The sequence below is a fragment of the Gopherus flavomarginatus genome, chromosome 1 (assembly GCF_025201925.1).
Source record: "Gopherus flavomarginatus isolate rGopFla2 chromosome 1, rGopFla2.mat.asm, whole genome shotgun sequence".
NCBI lineage: Eukaryota > Metazoa > Chordata > Testudines > Testudinidae > Gopherus > Gopherus flavomarginatus.
In genome coordinates, this window is record NC_066617.1 from 348,736,816 (window position 1) to 348,763,734 (window position 26,919).

Below are 26,919 nucleotides of genomic sequence, written 5' to 3' on the forward strand. Positions count from 1 at the left end.
CTAGATCTTATCTTTTCTAAATGGAAGTGTTTCTCTATTTGGTCTCATTCTGGAGTTTCAAGAATGCAATGGCAAATCTAGCATATTTTGTACCTAAAACAGCAAGATTTGACTGTTAGTTCCATCAAGGTCCACCTAGCAATTATCTCAGCTTTCCACCCTCAGGTGGATAACTGCTCTGTCTTTTCTAATAGAATGTCAATAAGATTTTTGAAAGGCTTGGAAAAATTTTATCCTTAGTATAAGATCCTAAATTTGGTATTTTCAAAGCATGAGAGCCTTCCTTTTGAGTCTTTTGCTCTTTATTGTACCTTTCAATGAAGTTTTGTCTCAAATGTGGTGTGTAGATTCAATATTAACCAATCAGTTTACCTAACTTCATTCTTTCCCAAATCAGACTTGAATAAGAATGAGGAAAGGCTATACTCTCGTTGTCAAGAGAATGCTGGTGTTCTACCTCAACAGGTCCAACCGGTTCCTTCCCAGCTTTTTGTAGCAATCACAGAGAAGATGAAGAGGGTCCCAGTTTCTGCACAGTGGATATCATCTTGGATAGCCTCATGTATTCGCCTGTGCCACAATTTTTCTAATGTTATCCTGCCACGTAGAGCAACAGCACATGCAGCAAGATTGCAAATGGCTTCTGCAGCCTTTCTGGATAAGGCTTCTATCCTAGACACTTGTAAGGTGGCAACTTGGTCTTCGGTGCATACATGTGCTCCATTATGCCATTAGTCGGCAAGCTGGAGATTATGCCAGCTTTGGGTGAGTTGTCCATCAGTTTTTGTTTAGATAGACTCCGATCCCACCACCTGTTTTCATGGCTTGTGAGCAGGGCCGGCCCACAACATTTTGGCACCTGAAGCGGGGAGCAGAAATGACGCCCCATACCCCTCGCTTAAGCCAAAACTTTGAAAGATCTCAATTCTTTGCTCTGCTACCTACCCCAATGAAGGAGGACTAACAACTTAAAATGCCTTGTTCAAAAATTTTAAGTAATGCTTAACTTTCAAATGCCTGAATGGCAAATGTAACTTGTCTTGTCTGCATAGTAAAACACTGGCATTTTTATCTGTTTGAATAATCAAAGTGGTGCTTTCCATGCCTTCTTGGTTGCAAAGATTTGAACTGCTTCCTGAAGGTCCACAGTCTGGGCCAGCTCATGCTCTATTGAGATGGTTGCAAGGCCAACCAGCCTCTTCTGTGTCATTGTGCATGTGTTTTTATTAACTTCAGCTTGGAAAAGTTGTGTTCTCCACTGGCAACTGTTACAGGAAGTGTTAGAAGTATGTGCAGAGCAACAAAAGCAATTGGAAAGAGGGTGGTCATCTTATTTGTGGACATATATTCCAGAGCAGCCTTTGGAGTTGATCCTGCCGAAATGTATCTTGAAAGGGCTTTCAGTTCATCATCTAAATCACTTGCATCAATATCACGCATGTCATCATGTGTCAACACTGTCTCTAGTGCCTTGTCTTGCTGGTGTAGGTCTTCTTCAGGTATAGGTAGGAGTTTTGGAATATCATACATCCCAAATACACTGCTGTGTTCCTTAAGCTGCATGAAACATTCTTCAGCTGACTGTATTGCACAATCTAGCACCTGGTTTAAGAATTCAACTTTGAATTGTTGTTTGCGGTCTCTTATGGGATTATCTCATGTCTCATAATCAAAATGTCTTCTTCTTCAGTGACTCTTGTATTCTTGAATGGGTGGGAAAATAGCTTCAGTGTGAAGTTCGTCTGCCAACTTCTGTGCGCTATTCAGAATGTTTTGAAATCTCTCATCTGACCGATAAGACTGTAGGTATGACTTTGCTTTGTCCAGTTGTTCCATTGGTCCAGATATATCAAGGTCAACACCTTGGAGTCTCTTGCTTACAACATTTATTTCACATCATGCCATAACACTAAGCCTCACAGAAATTTGAAGTTACATATGTGTTTGGTGATTCCATTTCCCTCTGCCACTGTTCTCCCATGAACAGTTCTGTCATAGCATTATCCTCCAAAATGGCAACTGTGGCATCATCTATCTTTCCAATTTGGTGTTTGATAGGCTTTATCACCTCCACTCGACTTTCCCATCATGTGGCACTCAGTGGTTTCAGTGTCAGAGAGGATGTTCCCAGATGTTGCTTCAAAATTTGCCAGCGATGAGTTGATGCAGAGAAAAATACATAATACTTTGAATTTCATAAAAAAATTCAGCAGCCTCACTAGAAGCTGATACTGCATCACTGACCAATAAGTTCAATGAATGAGAACTTCATGGGACAAAAAAAGCTTGAGGGTTTAATTCTCTGATCCATGTCTGCACGCTGTTCTTTCCTCTCATGTTGGCACCATTATTGTAGCCCTGACTTATCATGTCAGCTATCGCAATTCCCGTATCTTCCAGCTTTTTAAGAAGCACATTTGTCATACCAGCTCCTGTAGTATCATCAGTGTTAATAAATTCTAGAAAATGCTCTCTGACAGTCACCATTGCAGGGGCATTTTCACTAGGTTCTGTTGTTGTTACAAAATGCACCATTAAAGTCATTTGTCCCTTATGGCTGATGTCAGGTGTGCAGTCCAGAATAACAGAATAATATCTTGCTGACTTCAGATCGGCCACAATCTCCTGATTGACTTTTGTTGCCGGTAACTGTATGATCTCATTTTGAATTGTTTTTCCAAGGTAGTGGTGTGTGTACATTTTTTGGGTGGTGACTATTCTTAGATGCTCCTGGAGTACAGCATCAAACTCAGCCAACAGCTCCACAATTTTAAGGAAGTTTCCATTGTTTGGCACATAGAGCTGATCTGAAGTGCCACACAGTGCTAGGTTTTGGGTAGCAAGCGTTCTCACAATGGCAATGAGCCTTTTCAGAACATTTTCCCAGTAAAGATACTCTGATGCAATCTTCTCTTGATGCTGATCATTTCTGGTGGCCTTTAACCTTAATCTCATCTCAAGCTCTTTCCATCTATGGAATGCTCTCTGGTGATTTGCTGCCTTCTCATGGCAAGCCAGATTTCTAGCCAGATTTTTCCAGTCCTTTGTTCCTGTAGAACCCGATGTGGCTAAAAAATTAGACTGGAAGAGTTTTCAACAAAAACAGTATGCAGCATTCTGGGTTTTTGAGTACATAAGCCATGGCCTCTCCACTTTGTCACCATTGGGGATTTCACGCCAGTAACATGTTGGATAGAAACTTCTATTTTCATTGTCTTTGGGGAACATGAAGTTTTTCCTTGATGTGGCCCATGCAGCACAAGGAAGTCCCTCAGGCTACTGCTTAAGTGGGTCCACAGTCCTGGATCATCTAGATTTAAGTAGCTGTTTCTTGCACCTCCACCACACTCTTCTCTGATCTACACTTTTCTTCAGGAATGTGCATGGTTACATCCATTTGAGATGGAGATATGGATGCTGCAGTAGCTGCTAGGTCACCTTCACTCTAACTAACTGGAAGATGAGGCATCTCCTCACCACTCACATCCATACTGGCGCCAGAAGGCTCACAGTGAACATTTGTGTCTATGTATCTCAGGAGTGCCCCTTCCTGCTTAGATAGAAAAGCTTCCTTTGCTTTCTTTCTTTTTCTGAATGCTGCCCCAGAGGGATGTTTTCTTCTTTCACTCATGACTACTGTTCTGTGCCAGTTATAGTGGCTCTCAACACTCAGTTGAAGGGGACAAATAAGCAGGCTGGTAGCAGGGCCTGAGTGAGGGAAGATATCAGCATCTTAAGGGCCTAACTGGCTCCTACAACTTCAGTTGACTGCCTGTTCTCCTCAAGTGAGTTTAGGGAAGCAGCAGGAAACAGGAAGCTCCCTGAGAAGCTGGTGTGAATCAGTCCAGGCTCCTGGGGGTGCTAGAGAGGTACATAAGAGGCTCCTCCTCCTCTCTCTCCTTGCAGCTCTGCTGTTTTCTATTATTCCCTCTCAACTTTTCTGCTGCCTGCCTGTTATGTCTCTTGTGCCTTCCTTCGTCCAGCACAGCACTCCACCATCTCTGTGCATCTAGAGCAGAGAGAATACATATGCACCAGCAGCAGACACAGTTTTCTACACTCTGGGCCCTAGTGGCACCTCCCCACAGTCTTGCACCTGAGGCAGCCACCTCAGTTCGCCTCATGGTAAGGCCAGCCCTGCTTGTGAGTCACCAAGAGTGGAATGCACGTGTGTAATCACTCAAAAGAACAACAGCTGTTAACCTGTTTAGTAACTGTTGTTTGAGATGTTGCACATGTCCATTCCATGACTTGCCCATCTGTCCCCTCTGTATCAGAGTTTTTTCCAGCAGGAAGGAACTGGGGGAAGATCAGGTGGGCTCCACTCTTCATACCTGCACATAGTGGCACTTGGCAGCAGAGGATGCTTGATCTCCATCAACAGGTACCCAGAGGGAAAAACTTCCAACAGCTGTGTTTAGGGCGTGCACATGCCCAGAATAGAAAGAACATGTGGAGCACATCTCAAAGAAGAACAGTTACTGAACAGGTTAGTAACAGTTTTTGACCAGAAAAGTAAAGACATCCCATTAACTTACGGGTATATGAAACATTTTAAAATTAAAATTTCTACTTGGCTGCTCAGTATAAGTGACCATTCTGCATGATGATTCCCTCGACTGCATGTGGAGGCACCAATGGAAGCAGGAAGATGGCAGGAGACATACTGCCAGTTTACAGGGGGGTTGTCGGGAGCTGGCCAGGAAGGGAAGAAGTTGCTAAACCAGCCATATGCTGCAGGTGGAAGGTACCATGTCCTCCTCGCAAACTGCTTAAAAATCTATATTTGAAAAATTATTCCATGGTTAAATATCAGAATTACAGCCATTGTTATTCAAAGCTGAATCTCAGCATAACTGTACCTTTTACCTACATAACTTTAGGCTAAAATATTTTAAATATTTTAGGACAGCTTTTGACTTTGATAAAACACATTGTAAAGCATCAAAGTTATGGTCACTTTACTGCAAATATCATTTTGGTATAAAATGTTCCATAACCTAACAGCCTATATATTTTTTTTCCCTAGAGAAACTGCAGTCATGTATTTGTTCAAAAACAAAATGAGCCTTTCTGCTTTCAGGAGTTTCCTGTGTAGAGACTTTTTTATAGCATCTAATGCTTTTTAAATAAATTGAATGGTTTTTAATCAAATGATATTGTGCTTAATGGAGAAAACATTTTAACCAAAACTCTACGTCCTTCATTAAATTTTCTTTATGCTCACTTTTGTGACAGTAATTAACATTAAGGGCACTCACTAATGAAAATTACCTATAGTAAAAGCATTTGGTTCAGAATTATTCTTTAATGATAATGGCACAAATTAATAGGATGTCAGCACTTGCATTATGAACTGCTGGGTTCAAAGGGTTTATAAATTGCAATGAAACACATTCCAGCCTGATATCTGCAGTATTAATCATTTAGGGAGGAGTAATATTAATATGCTGTGCAAACAAAAAAGCTATAACCATTGGAATAATTTACCCAGAGTTGTGGCAGATTCTCAATCACTGACAGTTTTGAAATCAAGATTGAATGGCTTTCTAAAAGCTATGTTGTAGGAATTATTTGGGGGAAGTTCTATGGCCTGTGTTAGGAGGTTGGACTAGATAATCACAGTGGTCCCTTCTGGCCTTGGAATCTATGAATCTATTTCCAAACTTTAAGTGGCAAGGATGTTCAAACATAATTACAGAAAGATATAATAGAGTCTGAGATAATGTGCCAGTCTTCAAGGTTAATACAGTAGAATGTAACTGCTCCAGAAGGGAATAGTCTAAAGTTTCTAAAAAACCAAACAAACAAAGACTTCAATCATATATTGTCAGGTTTACAAAACTATTAATAAAACTAAAACTCTTCTCTATCTTGCTTTAGGTAGCTATATATCACTGCCACACTTAAATGTATTGCGCATGCACCTTTTAATGTAATGATGCTACATTTTTTCTGTATGACTATAGGAGCACTGAAGTGGGGATGGAAGTGAAGGTTGGAGTCAGTACCTCATACCCCTGCAGAACACTGAGGGTATCTATTGGAAAACACAGAATAAAGGTACACAACAGCAACTTTCACTTTGCCACCTGGAGTTGGCAAGAGCCACTCAAAACGTACTAAAGGATTATTCGGTCTGGATTGTGCTATAGTAAACAGACATGAGGCATGCTGAAGTACATATGCCACTGTGTGTGGTATGTTGTCACAGAATTATATTCTCTCATTCATCGGTATGCCTTCCCTAGGCTAGGACCAGATGTATTGACTAGTGCAGGGATCATTTGGAGCAGGTTGCCATAGCTCATAGGTACATGGACCCGTTGTTTCTGTGCTGAGTTACACAAGTTGCACAAGTTGAGAAGCAAACAATCTTTTCTTGCCAAGGGGATTCGTAGCACTCTGGTACAATAGTGCACTCTGAGATAGAAGTGCATGTGACACTTCAGAGGGAATCTTTAGGACAAGAGTTGAGGAGCAATAACATCTGGCAACACTAAGGGCCTGTTTACACTTACAGTGCTGCAGCAGCACTGCTGTAGTGCTTAGTGAGGACACCACCGATGCCTGTCACCATAGGTACTCCACCTCCCAGAGCGCTGTCTACACCAGCAGTTATGTCACTTATAACTGTGTCTCCCGGGGTGTGGAAATTCCCTGGGCAACGTAGTTATACCAATGTAAGCATGATGAGCTCTACCCTGACATCTGGTAGTGAATTGTGGTGAGTTGTGGAAAAGAACTTCAGGGGCTGATCTTGTTTGTATAGGCACACCCACCCCCCTAGCATGAACTCACAGCAGCCCAAAGGGTCACTTTGGCTACTGTGGTATCCCCAGATTCTCTGTTATTGGGGCAGGAAGAATAAAGTGATTATGTGAATCAAGGACAATGAAACTGTTTTATGCCAGAGGGACTCGCCATCAACTAAGTAGCAGTCACTAGACAAGGGTTCCAAAACTTAGTGAATTGAGAGAGGCTGAGGACAAGTATTTGGATTTGATAGTATGGGCCCCTTTTGAGGATCTGAAATGCTAATTACATTTTTTCCTTTTTCTACTATGGAATATCAGAACTAATTTTAATTTTATTAGGAGTCAAGTTACAGGCTGCTAAGCTGAATTCATATTAGGTCAATGGTGTACCAGCACTGAGGCTTCTCCACCACAAGTTGAAATCAATGAGTGCTGTGGAAGGGTCTGAAACTATGTTGCTGAGCAGCTGGTGAAGTAGCTTGTGGGACAGCTGGTGGAGCAGAGCAGTTTGCAGAACGGCTGGAGCAGCTCATTGTAAAGGCTGCTGCAGAATCCTATGGAGAGGTGGGGCAGTCAGCCTCGGACCATGTAAGGTGCCCCTTAACACCACTGTGCCCTGCCCCCTCCTCCCCCAGGCTGGGAGGTAAAACTTTGCAGATAAACTTTTGAACTCTGGGGCTGTACTGACCAGGGACAGAGACTTTTGGGGTGTTAGACTTTTGGGATTTGGGGTGATCTTTTGGGTTGCTGGACTTAAGACCCTGAGGGGAAAAGGATACTGCCAAACTTACTTGGGGGTGGGTCTTTTGCTCATGGTTTGCGTTATGAATCCTGTTTGTGGTGTTTTCCCAACAGAATGCTGCATTGTTTCCCTCCTTTATTAAAAGGATTTTGCTACACTCAGACTCCATGCTTGCAAGAGGGGAAGTATTGCCTCTTAGAGGTGCCTGGCCGGGAGGGGAGTATGTAATTGTCCCAGGTCACTGGGTGGGGGCCCAAGCTGGTTTTGAATTGTGTTATGGAAATAGAACCTCTAGATACTGAACCCAGACCTAGTTGCTGCCAACTCAGACGGGGATAAGGGTTATACCAACATAAGATGGTAGTGAAGACAGTTTCAGGCAGCTTGTGTAAAGTACATTAAGTGGTTGAGTACAGACCAGGCATAGCCAGCTGAAGTTCGCTAAGCATGCTTCAAGGACAATTTCTGAATTAATGAGCACAAAATCTGCCCATTTCTCCAACCATACCCATCTGCTGTTACATTGCAGTACACCATCTCATCTGGAATGATAGAGTTCTGTGATGTCTGTTGGAGTGGATTGGGGAGTGACTCAGAGTGCCTGTCTACACTGCAAGTGAAGGTATTATAGTAGCACAGATAGGCATAGCTGTACTAGCTTTGATCTAGCTAGCATGTGTGACAGCAGTGAAGATGGGGCAGCACAGGGCAGCAATCTGAGTACAATCATGTCAAGGAGCCTGGCTAGGTACGTAAGTTACTAGCCTCTGCCATGTATTCACTACTATGGTGAGCTATGCCAGCTAGATTAAAGCTAGAAAAGTAAATTTACACATGCTACAAACACACCTTTTTGTAGACATACCCAAAGAGACTGAAGTTAAAGTTGAGGGTCAGGACTAATGTGTTCATTAACATTATAAAAATCACAAATTTTTATGTCAATTTGATGGGATTTGTAAACCCAGAACCTTTGCAGATTTTATACTACTAACCCTACCCAGCTGCCCACAAGGCACACCAATATCCAAGACAAGCTGAGTCAGCATATGGATTTTAGAACAATTAAAAAAATATGCAAATCAGCTATTAAGGTTGAAATTAGTTTACTATTTAACTACAGTGATGTTACCCAATAATAGAGGACAGTCCCTGCTCCTAAGAGCTGATGGTCTAAAAGACAAGATAGATTTTTATCCAGGCCATAGTTATCACAGGTGTCCATTTGCCTAGCCGTTATCAAGATGTGGTTTATTGGCTGCGTTAGGGAAGAGTGGAGATGTGGGCAGCAACTTGGAAGACCAGGTTGGTGGTTTACAGATTTTGATCTGGAGTGTTTCCAACTCATAAGGAGTGGCATAGGAGAAAGCACTTGTCAGAGAAGTACACAGTGGAAGTTGTATACATAATAACTGGATGAGTGGGTAATTTGAATGTTCTCACTTGTGGGTCTTCTCAAAGTTTCAATAGATTGGGTGGGAAGGATAGGCATTTCACTTTAAAGTGTGTCACTGCTGCTCAATCAGTTGGCAAGTGGAGTATTGCTGAAGTGTAACTTTGGGTGCTCCCACAGCCCCCACTACTAGCCTGAGCAGCAAGGGACTGAGATCTGGACATGAACTCTTTTGCTACACACACAGACAGTCCCCATATCAATCTTCAAAATTATTTGAAAGTTTCCCTCGCTCATCAGGACTGGTCACTCTGACCCTTGTAAGTGGCACGAAGCTGACATTGTACAAATTGTGATGAGCACTACACCTAAGTTTGATTATGTACAAGTGAAATGGGTCTGATGGTTTTATCTATGGTGAACATGTCTGTGCTTCTGTTTGGGACAACTAGTAGAGCATCTGTCATAAACAGATAGCTAAGGGTTAATGTCTCTTTAACCTGAAGCACCTGACCAGAGGACCAATCAGGAAACCGGATTTTTTCAACTCTGGGTGGAGGGAAGGTTGTGTCTGAGTTCTTTGTTGTCTGTCTGCCTGTATGCTCTCTCGGAGGAGGAGTGATTTCTATTTCCTGCTTTCTAATCTTCTGTTTCCAAGTTGTGAGTGCAAAAAGGGTTTGTTGTTTTTGTATTTACATGTCTATAGTGGCTGGAGTGCTGTGATTTGTATTCTTTTTGAATAAGGCTGTTTATTCAATATTCTTTTAAGCAATTGACCCTGTATTTGTCACCTTAATACAGAGAGACCATTTGTATGTATTTTTCTTTCTTTTTTATATAAAGCTTTCTTTTTAAGACCTGTTGGAGTTTTCTTTACTGGGAAACTTCAGGGAAATTGAGTCTGTACTCACCAGGGAATTGGTGGGAGGAAGAAGTCAGAGGGAGATCTGTGTGTGTTAGATTTATTCGCCTGACTTTGCATACCCTCTGGGTGAGGGGGGAAAGAGAGATTAACTCTCAGTAATTCTGTTCTCCAGGACTGGGAACGGGGAGGGGGGGGGGAGTCCCTCTGTTTAGATTCACAGAGCTTGTGTCTATGTATCTCTCCAGGAGAACCTGGAGGGGGGGAAGGGAAAAAGGATTATTTCCCTTTGTTGTGAGACTCAAGGGATTTGGGTCTTGGGGTCCCCAGGGAAGGTTTTTCAGGGGGACCAGAGTGCCCCAAAACACTCTAATTTTTTGGGTGGTGGCAGCAATACCAGGTCCAAGCTGGTAACTAAGCTTGGAGGTTTTCATGCTAACCCCCATATTTTGGACGCTAAGGTCCAAATCTGAGACTAAGGTTTGACAGCATCCATGAATGTTGTCCCAGTCTTTGAAAAGCAGAGTGCTAACAGCTGCAAACTGAGAAATACACATAGAGCAATGTAGCAAACCAAAAGCTCCCCCCTCAAGTTGCTACACCATTATTATTTGTGCTAGTAACATTCCATGAGTATAATTGACAGTAAATGTGGGCAAATTAAGTTTTCATCTGCTTCTCATATGAGGGAATATGAAGTTGTTTAGGTTAGTTTACCCATTTTTTTTTTTACCACTACTCTACTGTACTCTTCAGCTGTACCAGAAGGAATGTTCCTGCCCTGAGGAGCTCACAATCTAACAATGGACAAATAGGTGGACAGAAGTCAAGGAAGGGGAGCAACAAAAGGGGCTTATTATACAGTCAAGACTGTATAAGGAAGCTGTAAGGGGGTTTGCACCCACCTCTCACAAGTGCCCCCTTCTGATTGGGCATGCCTCTGTTCTTTAGGTCTGGAGACCCCTTTCAGTGGTTTTCAGGTGGGTTTTCAGAGACTCAGCCCTCTGGCCGAGTCACACTGTTTGCACATTAGCCAGCACAAACCCTTTCCGGGATATACAGGCTACATAGGACTCTCTCTCTCTAGCCCTCTCTTGGGCTTTAGTCTTTAAGTAGTTTAGCCCTAGGATGGGGCTGTATCCCCAGGACTTCCTCCCTAGCAACACTATCTTTACATAGCCTTCCCCAAGCTCTTTCCTTACACAGGCCCTAGCAGCCAGCCAGGAGGCTCTCACTTCCCCAGTCACTGCCATCAGACTTAGCTGTCCATAGCCCTGCTGCTCTTCCAGGGAGCCAAGTCTGCAATCTATTCTTCTCCTACTCCATGCAGCAATTAACTAGTGCACTGTTCTGCAACTCCTTTTATACAGCCCTCCTGGGCTCTGATTGGCTGCTTCCCCTGCAGCAACTCTAGCCTGCTTGGAGGACCTCTCCACTGCTCCTGGGATGGGTGTGGCAGAACCCTGAGGCCTCCAGCAGGGGGCCTTTGGGCCTAGTGCACTCATTCACACAAGCACATATGAAATGGATTTTTGAGGACCTAAAAGTGGAAAGTTCAGGGTCTCTGTCTATGCTCAGTGTCTTGTTTATAATAATAAGCCTCACTCTCTCCTTTCTTCTTCTCCACTCAGCCTTGGTCTACACTATGAATTTAGGTTGAATTTAGCAGCATTAGATCGATTTAACCCTGCACCCGTCCATATGAGGAAGCCATTTTTTCGACTTAAAGGGCTCTTAAAATCAATTTCTGTACTTCGCCCCGATGAGGGGATTATTGCTGAAATCAACCCTGCTGGGTTGCATTTGGAGTAGTGTGGATGCAATTCGATGGTACTAACCTCTGGGAGCTATCCCAGAGTGCTCCATTGTGACCACTCTGGACAAATCAGATGCACTAGCCAGGTACACAGGAAAAGCCCTGCTAACTTTTGAATTTCATTTCCTGTTTGGCCAGCGTGGCGAGCTGATCAGCACAGGTGACCATGCAGAGCTCATCAGCACAGGTGACCATGGAGTCCCAGAATCGCAAAAGAGCTCCAGCATGGACCGAACGGGAGGTACTGCATCTGATTGCTGTATGAGGAGATGAATCTGTGCTATCTGAACTCCATTTCAAAAGACAAAATATCAGAATATTTGAAAAACTCTCTGAGGGCATGAAGGACAGAGGTTATAACAGGGACCCGCAGCAGTGCCACATGAAACTTAAGGAGCTGAGGCAAGCCTACCAAAGAATTGGAGAGGCAAATGGCCACTCCGAGCCCCAGACATGCAGTTTCTATGATGAGCTGCATGCCATTCTAAGGGGTGCCTCTACACCTACCCCACTCCTGTGATTCCCTCCTCCCCCACCGCTCACAGGCTACCTTGGCAGTTATCCCCCCATTTGTGTGCCAAATTAATAAAGAATGCATGAATTTGAAACAACAATGACCAGTACTGGATTTACCATGGCACCACTGGTGCCATGGCGCTGCGCCCATGGTCCAAAGGGGCCCTGGCCTGGCCTGCTCTTCTCCGCCCTACCTTGCAGGCTCTGCCGGCAGCCAAGCTCCTCCCTCACCTCTTTCCCCAGTGTGCTATTCCCTCCCTCCCCGGCGCTGCCTCCTCACCTCAAAAAAGATATTCTAGCACTAGAAAAGGTTCAGAAAAGGGCAACTAAAATGATTAGGGGTTTGGAGAGGGTCCCATACGAGGAAAGATTAAAAAGGCTAGGCCTCTTCAGCTTGGAAAAGAGGGACTAAGGGGGGATATGATAGAGGTATATAAAATTATGAGTGATGTTGAGAAAGTGGATAAGGAAAAGTTATTTATTTATTCCCATAATACAAGAACTAGGGGTCACCAAATTAAATTAATAGGTAGCAGGTTTAAAACAAATAAAAGGAAGTTCTTCTTCACACAGCGCACAGTCAACTTGTGGAACTCCTTACCTGAGGAGGTTGTGAAGGCTGGGACTATAACAATGTTTAAAAGGGAACTGGATAAATTCATGGTGGCTAAGTCCATAAAATGGCTATTAGCCAGGAAGGGTAAAGAATGGTGTCCCTAGCCTCTGTTCATCAGAGGATGGAGATGGATGGCAAGAGAGAGATCACTTGATCATTGCCTGTTAGGTTCACTCCCTCTGGGGCACCTGGCATTGGCCACTGTTAGTAGACAGATACTGGGCTTGATGGACCTTTGGTCTGACCCGGTACGGCCGTTCTTATGTTCTTATCAACTGCTTGCAGAAGGAGGGAGGAGGAGGAGTGAAGCCTCAATACGCTCGCTGCTCCGGGGAGGAGAAGGAGAAGTGGGGGTGGGGCCTTGGAGAAGGGGCTGAAATCAGGGCATACCTCCTCCAGTCCCCTGTTGTGAGCATCCCCACGACCTCAGCTCACACCTACAGCCCTCTGCCCACCTGACCCCTGCACCCCCTCACATACCCCAACCCCCTCCCCACCCTGACCCCCGTACCGCCCTCACACACCCCCTGCCCTGACTCCTGCACTCCCCCCACACACACAGCCCCCGTCACTCCTCCCCACACCCCTTAGCCTCCTCCCTTGACTCCTGCACTCCCACACATACCCAGCCCCCCCCCACCCCATTACCTGACTTCTGAACCCCCCCACATCCCCATTCCCATCCTGAGCACCAAATGGGGGCTCCTGCCCTCCCCATTCACACCTGCACCCCTTGCACCAAAAAGTTAATCCGGCCCTAAAATGATTTTATTGCCTCTGCAAGCGGAGATCAAAGTGGGGAGGGGCGGGCGGTTGGCTTACAGGGAAGTAGCGTGAACCAAGGGGGTGGGTTTTCATCAAGGAGAAACAAACAGAACTCTCACACTGTAGCCTGGCCAGTCATGAAACTGGTTTTCAAAGCTTCTCTGATGCACAGTGCACCCTGCTGTGCTCTTCCAATCGCCCTGGTGTCTGATTGTGCGTAATCAGTGGCCAGGCAATTTGCCTCAACCTCCCACCCCGCCATAAACGTCTCCCCCTTACTCTCACAGATATTGTGGAACTCACAGCAAGCCGTAATAACGATGGGAATATTGGTTTCGCTGAGGTCTAAGCGAGTCAGTAAACTATGCCAGCGAGCTTTCAAACATCCGAAGGCACATTCTACCACCGTGCTGCACTTGCTCAGCCTATAGCTGAACTGCTTCTTACTACTGCCCAGGCTTCATGAGCCACAGAAGCAAGGGGCAGGTTGTGGTAGGTTCGACCGTATGGTGCTGCTGACTGGGAGAGCAGCCTGAGGCAGAAGCCTCCAGCTGGCAGGGCTGCCCAGAGGATTCAGGGGGCCTAGGGCAAAGCAATTTCGGAGGCCCCTTCCATAAATAAAAGTTGCATTATAGAATACTATATTCTCCTGGGGATCCCTGCGGGGCCCGGGGCAAATTTCCCCACTTGTCTCCCCCCCGGCCCCTCCGGGTGGCCCTGCCAGCTGTCATGATATTCCAGGCAGGACTGAATCTCCGTTAGATGAAACTTAAAGAAGGACATTTTTGTCCAGGTGCCCCCGACCAACCTGACCGAGCTCAGCCAGGAGCACCCACGGGACGACGATGATGGTTAGCAGTTGTATTGCACCATCTGCCCAAGGCAAGGCAAGGGGATGCTGGTGTGTAGCACTGCAGTACTGCATCTGCCAGCAGCACCCAGGAGACATATAGTGACAGTGAGCTGAGCGAGCTCCATGCTTGCTGTGGTATGTTGTCTGCATGGGTAACCCAGGAAAAAGGCAAGAAAAGATTTTTGCCATTGCTTTCAGGGAGGGAGGGAGCGAGGGAGGAAGGGGGGCCTGACGATATGTACCCAGAATCACCTGTGACAATATTTTTGCCCCATCAGGCATTGGGAGCAATTTCTAAAAAATTGACTTGTATTAAATCAACCTAATTTCACAATGTAGACATACCCTCAGTGAAAAGCATTCTGTTTCTCTTCGATTCTTCCTGTCGAACGTAGGGGCCCAGGCAGAGACAGATGCATCATGGAGGTGAATGCCTGGCTGCGAAGATGGTGTCGCCAGGAGGGCTTTGGCTTCCTCGACCATGGGATGCTATTCGAGGAAGGACTGCTAGGCACAGATGGTGTTCACCTTTCGAAGAGGGGAAAGCCCTTATTTGCGCACAGACTGGCTAACCTAGTAAGGAGGGCTTTAAACTAGGTTCGACGGGGACAGGTGAGCAAAGCCCACAGGTAAGTGGGGAACAAGACCTGGGAGATGGGTTGGAAACAGGAGGGAGCACGGGCTATAATGGCAGAGAGAAAGGAGGGTCAGGGCAAAGCTGGGAGGCAAGATCAAACCAGTATCTTAGATGCCTATATACAAATGCAAGAAGTATGGGTAATAAGCAGGAAGAACTGGAAGTACTATTAAATAAATACAACTATGACATTGTAGGCATTACTGAAACTTGGTGGGATAATACACACGCCTGGAATGTTGGTGTGGATGGGTATAGTTTGCTCAGGAAGGATAGACAGGGGAAAAAGGGAGGAGGTGTTGCCTTATATATTAAAAATGTACACACTTGGACTGAGGTAGAGATGGACATAGGAGATGGGAGTGTTGAGAGTCTCTGGGTTAGGCTAAAAGGGGTAAAAAACATGGGTGATGTCGTGCTGGGAGTCTACAGGCCACCTAATCAGGTGGAAGAGGTGGATGAGGCTTTTTTCAAACAACTAACAAAATCATCCAAAGCCCAAGATTTGGTGGTGATGGGGGACTTCAACTATCCAGATATATGTTGGGAAAATAACACCACGAGGCACAGACTATCCAATAAGTTCCTGGACTGCATTGCAGACAACTTTTTATTTCAGAAAGTTGAAAAAGCTACTAGGGGGGAAGCTGTTCTAGACTTGATTTTAACAAATAGGGAAGAACTCGTTGAGAATTTGAAAGTAGAAGGAAGCTTGGGTGAAAGTGATCATGAAATAACAGAGTTTGCAATTCTAAGGAAGGGTAGAAGGGAGTACAGCAAAATAGAGACAATGGATTTCAGGATGGCGGATTTTGGTAAGCTCAGAGAGCTGATATGGGAATCAAGACTGAGGGGAAAAACAACTGAGGAGAGTTGGCAGTTTTTCAAAGGGACGCTATTAAGGGCCCAAAAACAAGCTATTCCAATGGTTAGGAAAGATAGAAAATGTGGCAAAAGACCACTTTGGCTTAACCACGAGATCTTGCCTGACCTACAAAATAAAAAGGCGTCATATAAAAAATGGAAACTAGGTCAGATTACAAAGGACGAATATAGGCAAATAACACAGGAATGCAGAGACAAGATTAGAAAGGCAAAGGCACAAAATGAGCTCAAACTAGCTATGGGAATAAAGGGAAACAAGAAGACTTTTTATCAATACATTAGAAGCAAGAGGAAGACCAAGGACAGGATAGGCCCACTGGTCAGTGAGGAGGGGGAAACAGTAACGGGATGCTTAATGACTTCTTTGTCTCGGTCTTCACTGAGAAGTCTGAAGGAATGTCTAGTATAGTGAATGCTTACGGGAAGAGGGTAGGTTTAGAAGATAAAATAAAAAAAGAGCAAGTAAAAAATCACTTAGAAAAGTTAGATGCCTGCAAGTCACCAGGGCCTGATGAAATGCATCCTAGAATACTCAAGGAGTTAATAGAGGAGGTATCTGAGCCTCTAGCTATTATCTTTGGGAAATCATGGGAGACGGGGGAGATTCCAGAAGACTGGAAGGGGGCAAATATAGTGCCCATCTATAAAAAGGGAAATAAAAACAACCCAGGAAACTACAGACCAGTTAGTTTAACTTCTGTGCCAGGGAAGATAATGGAGCAGATAACTAAAGAAATCATCTGCAAACACTGGGAAGGTGGTAAGGTGATAGGGAATAGCCAGCATGGATTTGTAAAGAACAAATCATGTCAAACTAATCTGATAGCATTCTTTGATAGGATAACAAGCCTTGTGGATAAGGGAGAAGCGGTGGATGTGATATACCTAGACTTTAGTAAGGCATTTGATACGGTCTCACATGATATTCTTATAGACAAACTAGGAAAGTACAATTTAGATGGGGCTACTATAAGGTGGGTGCATAAATGGCTGGATAACCGTACTCAGAGAGTAGTTATTAATGGCTCCCAATCCTGCTGGAAAGGTATAACAAGTGGGGTTCTGCAGGGATCTGTTTTGGGACCGGCTCTGTTCAATATCTTCATCAACGATTTAGATGTTGGCATAGAAAGTACGCTTATTAAGTTTGCGGACGATACCAAACTGGGAGGGATTGCAACTGCTTTGGAGGACAGGGTCAAAATTCAAAATGATCTGGACAAATTGGAGAAATTGTCTGAGGTAAACAGGATGAAGTTCAATAAAGATAAATGCAAAGTGCTCCACTTAGGAAGGAACAATCAGTTTCACACATACAGAATGGGAGGAGACTGTCTAGGAAGGAGTATGGCAGAAAGAGATCTAGGGGTCATAGTGGACCACAAGCTTAATATGAGTCAACAGAGTGATACTGTTGCAAAAAAAGCAAATGTGATTCTGGGATGCATTAACAGGTGTGTTGTAAACAAGACATGAGAAGTCATTCTTCCGCTTTACTCTGCTCTGGTTAGGCCTCAACTGGAGTATTGTGTCCAGTTCTGGGCACCGCATTTCAAGAAAGATGTGGAGAAACTGGAGAGCGTCCAGAGAAGAGCAACGAGAATGATTAAAGGTCTTGAGAACATGACCTATGAAGGAAGGCTGAAGGAATTAGGTTTGTTTAGTTTGGAAAACAGAAGACTGAGAGGGGACATGATAGCAGTTTTCAGGTATCTAAAAGGGTGTCATCAGGAGGAGGGAGAAAACTTGTTCACCTTAGCCTCCAATGATAGAACAAGAAGCAATGGGCTTAAACTGCAGCAAGGGAGATTTAGGTTGGACATTAGGAAAAAGTTCCTAACTGTCAGGGTAGTTAAACACTGGAATAGATTGCCTAGGGAAGTTGTGGAATCTCCATCTCTGGAGATATTTAAGAATAGGTTAGATAAATGTCTATTAGGGATGGTCTAGACAGTATTTGGTCCTGCCGTGAGGGCAGGGGACTGGACTCGATGACCTCTCGAGATCCCTTCCAGTCCTTGAGTCTATGAGTCTATGATTTAAATATTAGAAAACCAAATTAATGAGAGTGGGTTTTAACATCAAGAATGAATGAGGCAAAATCATCAGTGTTGTAATCCACTGAAGTGAATGGAATTACACCAGGATCAGTTTGAACTATTATTGTTTCTTCCAAAGCCACTCAAAATTGTTGACTGACATCCATCCATCCATCCCTGCTTTAGAAATATACTAGTTTTGTCTGTCACCAACTCTCAGATAACGTCAGACTTTTTTCCATGGGGTACTAGTAGCTGGTGGCAGTTTCTTTCCTACTCTGACACTCTGCTGCCTACAGATTAAGGAAAGGGGTGTTATATCAGTTCACAGTGCAAGGGCTGTGGCTCACATTTCACTCTAAAAATATGGCCTACTTTAGAGATGATGAAAATGGCTGCATAAATAACACATCAGTAGGTCATTGTAACTGAGTGTGACTTTATATGCCTATAGGGCAGAAGGAGCCGGTGCAAGCAAGAAAAGCACCTCTCAGCAGGATATCAGATAAAAGAGAGGGAGCCTGTTCTTCCTGACAGCCTCCTGTGAGCTGCTTTTCCCAATACTCTCTCTCTTTCTGAGCTATGCTTATTTAGAAGTATATAACTCCTCTCCGAAACACCACACACTAGATTCAGAAATAATTAGCCAAACCTTGCATGAGAAATAATGAACCATCTAATAATGAATTAGACTCCTTCATTAAGGTGCCCAGAAAACCTATAGTTTTCAACCTTCACCGAGGAAATAGATGAGCCTTAGACTGTGGCCTGATGGTCAATGAATTCAGTCTCTCACAGCCCACAGGAAACATTGAATGTAGAGAATTCATCCTGGGGAAAATCCCCTGCCAACAACTCCTTTTTTAAACCAGAGGATTAATAGGCCAGCAACCTACCTCCATGGATCAGCACTGGCAGTAGCAGGAACAGACACAGGCTGTGTGGTACATAGGTACAAAACCATTTAGGGCCTGTAAGTTGCCCCTGTTTAAACTGACTTACTGCTGGAACACACACTGCCTCTGTGTGTGGCTTTGACCCTGATTTCTTACTAGATATACTGTTGTGTCACTCTACTACTTTGATGGAACTACTTTTGATTTTCACCTGTGTGAGATAGGAATGATTTTAGGGTTAAGATGCAGTGGATTAACCATTGGTGAAATTCCTGGAGGCTTCTGTGAAGTTGATCCAAGAATAAATTATTGCCCAATGACTGAATGTGTTATCACTTACTAGCTATTGCTCTGTGGGAGACAGATATCGCTTTGATAAGGCTCAAAAGATGCAAAAGTACCAGCAGCAAAGAGTTCAATAATGAAATGCTCCTACTTAATTTGATTATTGTGTTTCACAGTTAAGGGGATCAGCCAGAAAAATTGATCTGAATAAAATAAAGATGTACATTTGAAGTGAGTTAGTGAAATCCCAGCAAGCTGCATGAAAACTTCTTAAAGACACCATAATAGAGGCTCAACTTAAATGTATACCCAAATTAAAAAACATAGTAAGAGAACCAAAAAAGTGGCACCGTGGCTAAACAATGAAGTAAAAGAAACAGTGAGAGAAAAAAAAGGCATCCTTTAAAAAGTGAGCATTAAATCCTAGTGAGGAAAATAGAAAGGAGCATAAACTCTGGCAAATGAAGTGTAAAAATATAATTAGGAAGGCCAAAAAAGAATTTACAGAACAGCTAGCCAAAGACTCAAAAAGTAATATCAACTTTTTTTTAAGTACATCAGAAGCAGGAAGCCCGCTAAACAATCAATGGGGCACCTGGACGATTGAGGTGCTAAAGGAGCACTCAAGGACGATAAAGCCATTGCAGAGAAACTAAATGAATTCTTTGCATTGGTTCCCATGGCTCAGGATGTGAGGGAGATTCCCAAACCTGAGCCATTCTTTTTAGATGACAAATCTGAAGAACTGTCCCAGATTGAGGTTTCATTAGAGGCGGCTTTGGAACAAATTGATAAAGTAAATAGTAATAAGTCACGAGGACCAGCTGTTCTTCACCCAATAGTTCTGAACAAACTCAAATGTGAAATTGCAGAACCACTAACTGTAGTTTGTAACTTATCATTTAAATCAGCTTTTGTACCAAATGACTGGAGGATAGCTAATGTGATGCCAATTTTTTAAAAGGGCTCCATGGGTGGTCCTAGCAATTACCGGCCAGTAAGCCTGACTTCAGTATTGGGCAAACTGGTTGAAACTGCAGGAAAGAATTGTCAGATACATAGATGAACATCATTTGTTGGGGAAGAGTCAACATGTTTTTTTGTAAAGGGAAATTATGCCTCACCAATCTACTAGAATTCTCTGAGGGGGTCAACAAGCATGTGGACAAGGGGGATTCGGTGGATATAGTGTACTTAGATTTTCAGAAAGCCTTTGACAAGGTCCCTCAGCAAAGGCTCTTAAGCAAAGTAAACTGTCATGGGATAAGAAGGAAGGTTCTCTAATGGATTGGTAAAAGATAGGAAACAATGGGTAGGAATAAATGGTCAGTTTTCAGAATGGAGAGAGGTAATAGTGGTGTCCCCCAGGGGTCTGTACTGGCACCAGTCCAAGTCAGCATATTCACAAATGATGTGGAAAAAGGGATACACCATGAGGTTGCAAAATTTTGTAGATGATACAAAACTACTCAAGTTAGTTAAGTCCCAAGAAAACTGCAAAGAGCAACAAAAGAATCTCATGAAACTGGGTGACTAGGCAACAAAATGGCAGATGAAAGTCAACATTGATTAATGCAAAGTAATGCACATTGGAAAATATAATCCCAGCTATACATATAAAATGATGGAGTCTAAATTAGTTGTTACCACTCAAGAAAGAGATCTTGGAGTCATTGTGGATAGTTCTCTGAAAACATCCACTCAATGTGCAGCTGCAGTCAAAAAAAGTGCACAGAATGTAGGGAATCATTAACAAAGGGATAGATAATAAGACAGAAAATATCATATTGCCTCTATATAAATCCATGGTAGCCCATATCTTGAATACTGCATGCAGATGTGGTCGCCCCATCTCATAAAAGATATATTGGAATTGGAAAAGGTTCAGAAGAGGACAACAAAAATTATTAGGGGTATGGAATCACTGCCATATGAGTAGAGATGAATAAAACTGGGACTTTTCAGCTTAGAAAAGAGATGACTGAGGAGGGACATGATAGAGGTCTATAAAATCATGACTCGTGTAGAGAAAGTAAATAAGTGTTATTTACTCCTTCTCATAACACAAGAATTAGGGATCACCAAATAAAATTAATAAGCAGCAGGTTTAAAACAAACAAACAGAAGTATTTTTTCACAAAACACACAGTCACCCTGTGGAACTCCTTGCCAGAGGATGTTGTGAAGGCCAAGACTATAGCAGAGTTCAAAAAAGAACTAAAGTTCATGGAGGATAGGTCCATTAATGGCTATTAGCCAGGATTGGCAGAGATGGTGCCGCTAGCCTCTGTTTGCCAGAAGCTGGGAATGGGTGACAGGATCACTTGATGATTACCTGTTCTTTTCACTTTCTCTGAGGCACCTGGCATTGGCCACTGCCAGTAGACAGGATACTGGGCTAGATGGACTTTTGGTCTGACCCAGTGTGGCCACTCTTACGTTCTAAACTGCATCAAACCCTTGTGTGAACACACTCGTTCAAGATAGCTCAGTCTCTAGCCTGGTGCAAGCTATGGGCTCTCTCATAACGCTGAGACTACAGATGACAATTAAAAATTAGTTTTGCTAGAATTTTTTTCTTATGTTGATACCTGTCCCCTAAGATGTGGACAAAAGCCAATAAAATAGCCACTAAGTAGTTGGACACTGTCAACCTGGGCTGGATTTAAATCTCCCTTTTAGCATCCCCCCACCCCCCATTAATAGCAAGGTTTTTCTCCTCTTGGTTTCCAGTGAAAATGAATTAAAAACTGACTGATCATTTTAAATGGCAGAGCTAAATTATTTGGTAGGGTTTCCCTTAAGTTATTTTTCTGAGTGACATCTAGCAAACCAAACGTCAAGTTTCATCCAAATTTAATTTTGTCAAACTGCTTTATTATCCCATGTTAGGCTTTAAACGCTGAGGACTGAATGTTTTTCAGCTACATGACCCACAGATTGCTTCAGACAGGTTGAATAAATGAATCAAAACATAGGCACTCTGCAAATGGAGTTGTGGAAGGCAGTGTAAGTGATTTTTAATATTATCCATTTATATCGACAGCCTGAAAGACCTCATAACCCTTATATGCAGCCAGTGCCAAAGAAATGCAGCCACCTTGGGAACTGAAGGTAAACTGTCATATTGCACACCCAGGAGAAGAGAGGGAATGTTGGCCAAGTCACTGAGAAAAATCCCCACTCTTAGAATATTTTCTTCTTTTTATATCTGGCGTATGGTTTCTGGAAAGCATTTCAGTTCCCTTTTTGTTGGGTCATTTTACTTTCTTTCTTCATCCCTGGAATTTAAAATAACTTTAAGTTTCACATTGAAGTTTTAACTGGTAACATTAGAAGACAATAATTGTGTGTCGTTTAGCCCTGTAGAAGTTGAAGGAGAAATGCTGAGCGTTCCATCCCTTCTGCTCAGAATAGTAATTAATAGCATTCTGGGAAAACACTTTCCACCTCTGTCATCAGACATCAGCTGGTGGGTGAGAGCATGGTATAAAATAGCTTTCCCAATTAAAGAGGGCATGATGAATAACAGCTGATAAGAGGAAAGGGATGGCATGTTACAAATGGAGCAGACCAGGGTGACCAGACATCCCGATAAAATTGGGACCGTCCTGATATTTAGGTGTTTGTACTGCGTCCCGACCAATCTTTGGTTGGGACGCAATTTGTCCAGATATTTCACTCCACCAGCAGCACTCACCTTTTTTTATTATTTTATTTTTTTGCAAAGCTAGTAGCACTCACCCTTTTTTTTTTGAAAAGCCAACGGACCCCCCTCTCCCCTATGTGTCCCGATATTTTCTCCCTCTCATCTGGTCACCCTATTCATCACAGGAGGGATGGTGATTCTCTACTGGCTCTTTTTCCTCTTAAAAACACCTCGGTAGTGATATTGCATAAGTCTGGGATTTTCTAAAGGAAAATTTCAAAAAGGGATTTTGATGCTTAACTGCCCCTCGCCCCATCCCCTTTGTAAATCTCAGCCTGAGGGTTTTCAAAACTTCTGCATAGAAATAGATTTTTTTAGTACTTCATTTGATTATTAAAAATGGCATAAAAAGCATCTGGACCTACATGGTCAACTGTTCACTGATTATGGGTGCGCAGCATGTGACACCTAGAGCTGAAGTTTTCAGAGGAGGAGAACACCTAATACCATTGAAGTAAGTTGGGATTGTGGGTGCTCACCATCTTTTATAATCACACCCACAATCAAAGACTATGGACAGGGAGATAAAGCCTGATGATGCACAGTATATCAATCTCTATGAAGGGACGGCTGTGAGTTTCTTGAACCTTTCTCTGAAGCATGTGGTGCTGACCACTCTCAGAGACATGATACTAGACTAGATGAACCATGGGTCTGATCCAGTACTGCAATTCCTATGCCCTAAATCATTGTCCACACGAGGAAAAACAGGTCATTGGTGTAGCCATAGTGGATCAGATCCAATGCAAAAGCTGCCTCAGTCATGGAAACTCTAGTGTGGACAGAATTCAAGCACTCTTACCATGTTGTTTAATCCTGCTCAGATTAAACAACATGGTAAGACACATGGTGTTAAACCCCTGAGCTCTGTCTGCATTAAGGCTTCCGCCTGCTACTACTAACAAAACTGCACCAGTGGCAGGTTCTAGGTTCTCTAGGGCAAATGCAGCTTGGGAGCTTGATTTTCAGAAGTGCTCAGAACCCGAAAAGTGAGGTCCCAAAATTAGTGGATCCTTTGGAAAATGTAAGCTTTGTAATGGACATTTTTCCAAAAAAAGGCAAAGGAAAAAGTCTTTTTTTTTTTTAACGCAGCAGTTATGCCAGTCTCAAAGAAGCAACATTGGTTCCTTAAACAACAGTCCCATAACACCAACAGCTCTCACTAACTCCCATGGGACTTCTGTATGCAAAAGGCTGGTTATATTGCAACCCTAGTAAATACTGTGCACAAAGTGCAAATGGCATCACTCCAGTACATTAACTGCCATTTTTTAAGAGCTAGCCATGTGTTCAAGCCTGCTGGTGCCTTGTTCCTACGCTACGTCCTTCAGAGTCCCTGCTGCAGCCTGCACAGTGAAGGCTGCAATGGAGATCTGCCTCTTTACGTCTTCCCAGGCTTTGCGCTGATCCGCTTTATTTTCAATATCAAACATGGCATCGTAGATCCCTGGGAATGACTCTCCAGCGTATTTGTTGTGGCTGCTCGGAGCAAAAACAATGTGTCTGTGGGGAAAGAGAAAAAAGGCTTAGGTGGGAAGGAGGGATACGAGGGAGAACAAGGGGAGCTACTGAGACATGACTGGTGGGAATCCCTGAGAGAAAGAGCAAAAATTGTGCTAGAACTAGAGCTGTTTTTTTTAAAGGAAATTTTCAGTGAATTTAACATCATTTGAAGTTTCAGTGGATTTTGATTTCATTTTTTGGCCAAAATGAAAAATTTCTGGCTCTCCCTTTTCATAGGAAAATGAAAAATGTTTGCCTCAACTTGAATTTCTCTGCCTAGCTGAAATAGCAGGACACTTTGACTGATGCAAAAACCTGAGCTGTCCAAAAAGTCACACTATGTGGGAAAAAAAAACCCATGAGCAGCTCCAGCTGAAACCCTTGCAAGCACGCGGAAGGATTTAGTAGTGGGAGGGCGAGTAGTTGCTTCCTGGAAGGCTGGCACCTGAGGATGCCTGAACACTATTTAGCTTAGAAAAAGCTAAAGATTGGCTTTGGATTTTGTGTGCCCTGGGACTGGAGGACTTCTGATTTGGCCAGAGGGCCACACCACTGGCATCCCTTCTCTCAGATAACTGGATACTTCAATGAAATTGAGGCATTGGAGCAAAATGAGGTATAATCATACACTTGACACCAAAGAGGGAAACTTCTCTCTCACCATGGCTTTCTGACTATAAATCTTACAATGTACTCTCCTTGTAAGACAGAACAGCATTCTGCATTCAAGTGAAAACCCTCCTAGGATATAAGCAAACCTTACTGGCTGACAAGAAGGATGGTCCAATGGTTAGCGCAGGAGTTGGGAAGACCTGGGTTCAATCCCTGCTTCACCCTGTGAGCTTGGACAAGTCACTTAGCTTCTCTGTGTCTCAGTTTCGCAGCTGTAAAAACTGGGCAATAACAGCCCTTCCCTACCTCACAGGGATGTGTAAGGATAAATGTGTTAAAGATTGTGAAATGCTTTGAAATCTAAGAGCAAAATTCAGAGACATTTAATATTCCTAAAAATATAGACCTACGCCTGACAGGAGAAGCTCAATAGCCCAAATGTGTTGTTGAGCTACATAAAGGATATAGATCACAACCTCATGTCTTTCGGCACCATCTTCTTCTCTCAAATCTGCTCTACCGTCAGGAGGGATGGAATCAGCAGAGGGATGTCCTCACATTGCTGTAACCAGCACAGTTATTTTCATCTTATTTCTTTAGCACTGTCCTAATTACTGTTCCTTGGAACCAAGCACTCTCGATGCCACAATGAAGGTGCAGGAGGTGTTTACAAGAGATTTTCTATTTTAGGAAGCTGTTCACAATATGAAAATGTTGAAGTGTCATAGCACAATTGAAGCTTTTTAGTAGTCTGCATAACTTGTTGCCTTACCTGTAAAATTTCCTGCCCGGTAAACCAAGAGGATCGATGAAAGCTCTTTCCACAAACATCAGCTGATCATTCATGATTCGCACAGCAATTGGACTGCAGGGGATGAAGACAGAAGCATTTCACACAACAATGCATGAAAATGTACGAACTACATGGTTTTCTAAGAGAGCTGGTTGGGAATTTTTCAACGTTATTTTTTAGTCAGAAAAGCTGATTAGGTGAAAGCAAAACTGCTCCTGGGAACATACTGGCTTTGATGAAACTTTCACGAAAAAAGGTTTCTCAGGCAAAGTTTTGGTCAAAACCAGAGAAAGAAGAAGACACCTCCAAACCCCGGAATAGGCAATGGCTTTGTGGTTAGGGGACTCACCTAGGATGTGGGAGACCTGGATTCAAGTTCCTGCTTCAAATTAGGCAAAGCAGGGACCTGAACCCAGTTCTCTCACCTCCCCTCCAAACCCCGGAATAGGCAATGGCCTTCTGGTTAGGGCACTCACCTAGGATGTAGGAGACCTGGGGCATGGCTACACTGGAGAGTTGCAGTGCTGGTGGTGGGTTTACAGCACTGCAACTTACTCTGTGTCCACACTTGCAAGGCACATCCAGCACTGCAACTCCCTGGCTGCAGCGCCGGCTGTACACCTGTTCTGCCTGGGGTGTAACGATTACAGCGCTAGTGATGCAGCGCTGCTCAAGTGTGGCCACCAAAGGCGCTTTTATTGGCCTCCAGGGTATTAGGAGGTATCCCAGAATACCTTTTCAGCCACTCTGCTCATCAGTTCGCACTCTACTGCCCTGGGCTCAGGTGACCCGCCCTTTAAATGCCCCGGGAATTTTAAAAATCCCCTTCCTGTTTGTTCAGCCAGTGTGGAGTGCAATCAATCAATCAATCAGTAACCATGCCTCCACGCGCCAAACGAGCCCCAGCATGGAGCACTGGCGAGTTGCTGGACCTCATCAGTGTTTTTGGTGAGGAAGCTGTGCAATCACAGCTGCGCTCCATTGGTAGGAATTATGATACCTATGGGCAGATATCAAAGTCCATGCTGGAAAGGGACCATGAGCGGGACGCGGTGCAGTGCAGGGTTAAAGTAAAGGAGCTGCGGAGTGCCTATTGCAAAGCCCATGAGGGAAACAGCCGCTCAGGTGCTGCCCCCATGACCTGCCATTTTTACAAGGAGCTGGATGCGATACTTGGGGGTGACCCCACTGCCAATCCGAGGACCATGATGGACAGTTCAGAACAGGGAGAGGAGAGGG

General features: G+C 43.7%; 1 protein-coding gene across 3 annotated transcripts in view; it reads right to left on the minus strand.

Annotated features, from left to right (window-relative positions):
- Window positions 1-23,894: 23,894 nt before the first annotated feature.
- LOC127045177 (N-acetylated-alpha-linked acidic dipeptidase 2-like) overlaps window positions 23,895-26,919 on the minus strand; it is a 49,274-nt gene continuing 46,249 nt past the window's right edge. For all 3 annotated transcript variants that reach the window (XM_050941000.1, XM_050940980.1, XM_050940991.1), the window contains 2 exons: window positions 25,660-25,752; window positions 23,895-24,275 (listed from right to left, as the gene is read on the minus strand). In XM_050941000.1, coding sequence (XP_050796957.1) covers window positions 24,086-24,275; window positions 25,660-25,752 — 283 coding nt within the window. In that variant the 3' untranslated portion in view covers window positions 23,895-24,085. The remainder of the gene's footprint in view (window positions 24,276-25,659; window positions 25,753-26,919) is intronic.